This window comes from Notothenia coriiceps, unplaced genomic scaffold (genome assembly GCF_000735185.1).
Source record: "Notothenia coriiceps isolate Sejong01 unplaced genomic scaffold, NC01 NC01_scaffold00006605, whole genome shotgun sequence".
NCBI lineage: Eukaryota > Metazoa > Chordata > Actinopteri > Perciformes > Nototheniidae > Notothenia > Notothenia coriiceps.
Genome location: NW_011339306.1, coordinates 88,716 through 91,996, shown reverse-complemented (window position 1 = coordinate 91,996; position 3,281 = coordinate 88,716). Strand labels below are relative to the sequence as shown.

Below are 3,281 nucleotides of genomic sequence, written 5' to 3'. Positions count from 1 at the left end.
TAGCAGATCACAGACCGAGACAACGTACCTGGGGCCTTCGCGCTTTTTAATATGTAACTTAAGTTACTCTCTCTTTTTGCATAGAAACTAGGGCAACCTTAACACGGTGATTGGATGTGTACATACAAACACTTAGAATTTGTTAGTTGACAGGTTCAGTTTTTTCACGTGTAAAACAGCATTTTGACAACTTTATACTTCTGATGACTTTTTCTGCGCTGATGTTTCTGATGTTATAGGGTGTTAGGGTAAGGACCCAGCGGCTACACTCACCGTGTCCGCTAGTACGAGGTTCACCAACGGCTGAGCATTAATTTCGCTTCTTCTTCTAAAGTATTTGACTAAATATAGGAGGTTATTTTATATTATCTATTCTCTTATTTTTGCATGGAAATACACGTGTGTTTGTGTCATTCAAGCTCGGCTCTGTGTGTGTGTGGCGATAGGCATTTAGTGTGATAGAGAGGGAGTGAGGGAGAGAGGGAGTGAGGGAGAGAGAGGGACCGGTGCTAGCGGGGACCGTGATGTTAGCATCTGGTTAGCTAGCTGCACTAACGGACATAAGGAGCTGTTTCCACAACAAGCTGGAGGAGAGTCCTCTCCTGTCAGACTGAGGGGCTCAGGTGAGCTAAAGGACTCTTGAGTGTTTAGAACAGTTTTGTCACAAATTATTCAAAAGATTATTTCCGTGGCACACCTTCATATGATCATTATAGTTATACAAACAATAAGAGAATAAATGAAAAACAGGTATGAAATAGCCTACTATATGGCAGTAAAACAAGAATACAGTATAATGTGATTTGTAAAATATCCATAAAGAAAAAGAAAATCTGTTTACAGTTCTGTTTCATATGGGTGCTGAGAGAGGTATCCATAGATCTCTTCATGTTGCTCTCAAAGTGCACCAGATTGATGCTTTCAACTTCAATATTTAAAAAAAAATCTTCCCGGGGGAGCATCCCCCCGGAACCCCCTTGAGGAGGTGAGGTCCGCCCCCCAATAGCACTTTACCCCTGCCTATATGCCGTGAGCTGATTATGGAGCCTTCATTGTAAGAGTAATTCAGATGCAATTAGCCTATATAAAAGGCCTCAAATTGGAAGCATTGTCTGGGCCGTCTTTTCCACTCAATTCTGCAATAGGTAGATCTCGCCTTTCACCTAGGCCGAGGTCGGTGATCTTGGGCTTAAAAAGGTTGGTGACCACTGGTCTAAGGTTACATATCACCACTTTTTGTAGGCAAGTTAAAATCTCAGTTTAAGAATTCAGCTGTTTAGACGAGAAACAGCGATGTGATTCTGACATAAACATTCTCATTTTCAGACACAGGGAGTTAAAAATCAATGCACAAAGACACCTGAACACGCCGGAACAATGCTCTATGGTCACTGATCATCTCATCAACACCTGTCTCCACGATGTCTTCCCCCGAGGAGGAGGCTCCTGACCTGCAGCTACGTTTTGTGTTTGGGAACAGTGTTGTCAAACGGCAGAATCCCCACATTCTGCCTGAGGATGAAGAGGCACAGGAACCCCCAGAACATTATTCAACTGAGACATTATGTCTGAGCAGAACGCAGCGGACGCATGTCGCAGAAAGTATTTTGAAAAATAGCACGCTAAAGGTCAGTTGTGACTTCACTGTGCATTCGCACATTCCCACCTACCTTAGGTACATATGCTGTCGTGATTATCAAGCAAAACAAATTAGTGATGCATCCAGGAAAAAATGAGGCCAACCATTTTATATACCAGTATGATTTGTTATTTGGAATATCAATCATCTCTAACTGCCCATTATCTCATCTTTAGTATTTATATCTTGAAGGCAACCAGATATCCAGTATCCCAGATTCAATGTTCATCCGCTTGCCCAACCTTCTGTGGCTGGACCTCAGAAATAACCACATTGCATCGTTCCCTGCTGAAATTGGCTTGCACAGGTATGAAACTGCTCTTTGAAATAAAATAAACAGATTTATTCCCAATCCCTCGTCCACTCTCATGTCAAATTTCAGAACCTTTTGAGATATGATTTCTATTTGAGAATTCTGTTTCATGCCATATGCTCTGGAAATTGAATTAATGATTCCAACGTGATTATTTCTGTAAAATTTCCTTATGTGTTCAGTTTAAGACTCAAACGTATCCCTGTCAAGCATGTAACAATCTGTGATTCTGCCCTCGCAGGTCTCTGAAGACATTACTTCTGGAGGGAAACCCCATCTCTGAGCTTCCAGCTGAGATGGGTGAGATGACTTTAGTCACCTTTACCAGCAATAAATGTGTGCAGCCGTTGACATAACAAGCAGTTCTCCTGTTGAATCACTTTCAGGGAGCCTTAATGGCAGCTAACATAGAGCTAGATTGCATGCAATGAATGTTTCTTAATCCTCCTGTTGTCTTCGGGTCAAATCTGACCGATGTACTACTTTCATCAATCATAACTTTTTAGTTTTACATTCGATTGCATTGAGTGTATGACCTTCACAGTAGCAGAACATATTAAAATTGCTGTCACCACTTTCATTGGATTGTGGATGATTTAGTCAACTTTGTAACACCCATTGGTGTTCCCGGGCAAAAATACCGCCATAAAAAAGGATTTAGTACCTCCGGATCAGATAACACACACACACACACCACCAACACACACACACAACACACAACCAACACCACCACCACACACACCACACCACACACCCAATACTCTGAGAATCTAGATGTGTCCCCCCCCCTTATGTGCCATCCCCCCTTATGTGCCCAATCCCCACCACAACAAAACACACACCAACGCACACAACAACACACCACCACAAACACACCACACACACACACACACCACACACACACAGACAGTTGGAACATTCTCGTTCTTATGTGCCAGTCCCTCCTCACATGATCACACCTGCCGCATATACTGTTCATGTGTCTATCTTTGTACATACTGGTTTTTCATATACCAGTGTCTTGATACAATAGTTACAGTTGGAGGGTGTTTAAATTACATTTGGTGATGATTATATGGTTTTTGTGGTTAATGTGAATAGCGTTAAACAGACGGTCAATCTTGACCCGTGATCACCAAAGTAATGGGGGGGGGGAAGATAAATGAAGTGAGTTAATGGAACTTTTCAAGTGGGTTTTTGTCTAAATGTTTTAAGTGATCACTTAACTTTTGCAAATAACACTGTTGCTGCTATGATACATGTAATACAGGTATTAAGATGTGACATTACGCTTCAATTTAAAATAAATACCTCCAGCTAGCCAATATT

The 3,281-nt window shown here is 41.7% G+C and overlaps 1 protein-coding gene across 4 annotated transcripts in view; it reads left to right on the top strand.

The window, feature by feature from the left end:
• The first annotated feature begins 1,274 nt into the window (after positions 1-1,274).
• The window catches only part of LOC104943706 (leucine-rich repeat-containing protein 27), a 12,067-nt gene continuing 10,060 nt past the window's right edge, over positions 1,275-3,281 (top strand). For 3 of the 4 annotated variants that reach the window (XM_010769167.1, XM_010769166.1, XM_010769164.1), the window contains exons 1-3: positions 1,275-1,628; positions 1,816-1,946; positions 2,194-2,252. In XM_010769167.1, the coding sequence (XP_010767469.1) occupies positions 1,422-1,628; positions 1,816-1,946; positions 2,194-2,252 (397 nt within the window). In that variant the 5' untranslated portion in view covers positions 1,275-1,421. The remainder of the gene's footprint in view (positions 1,629-1,815; positions 1,947-2,193; positions 2,253-3,281) is intronic. The other variant, XM_010769168.1, reaches the window with a different exon arrangement.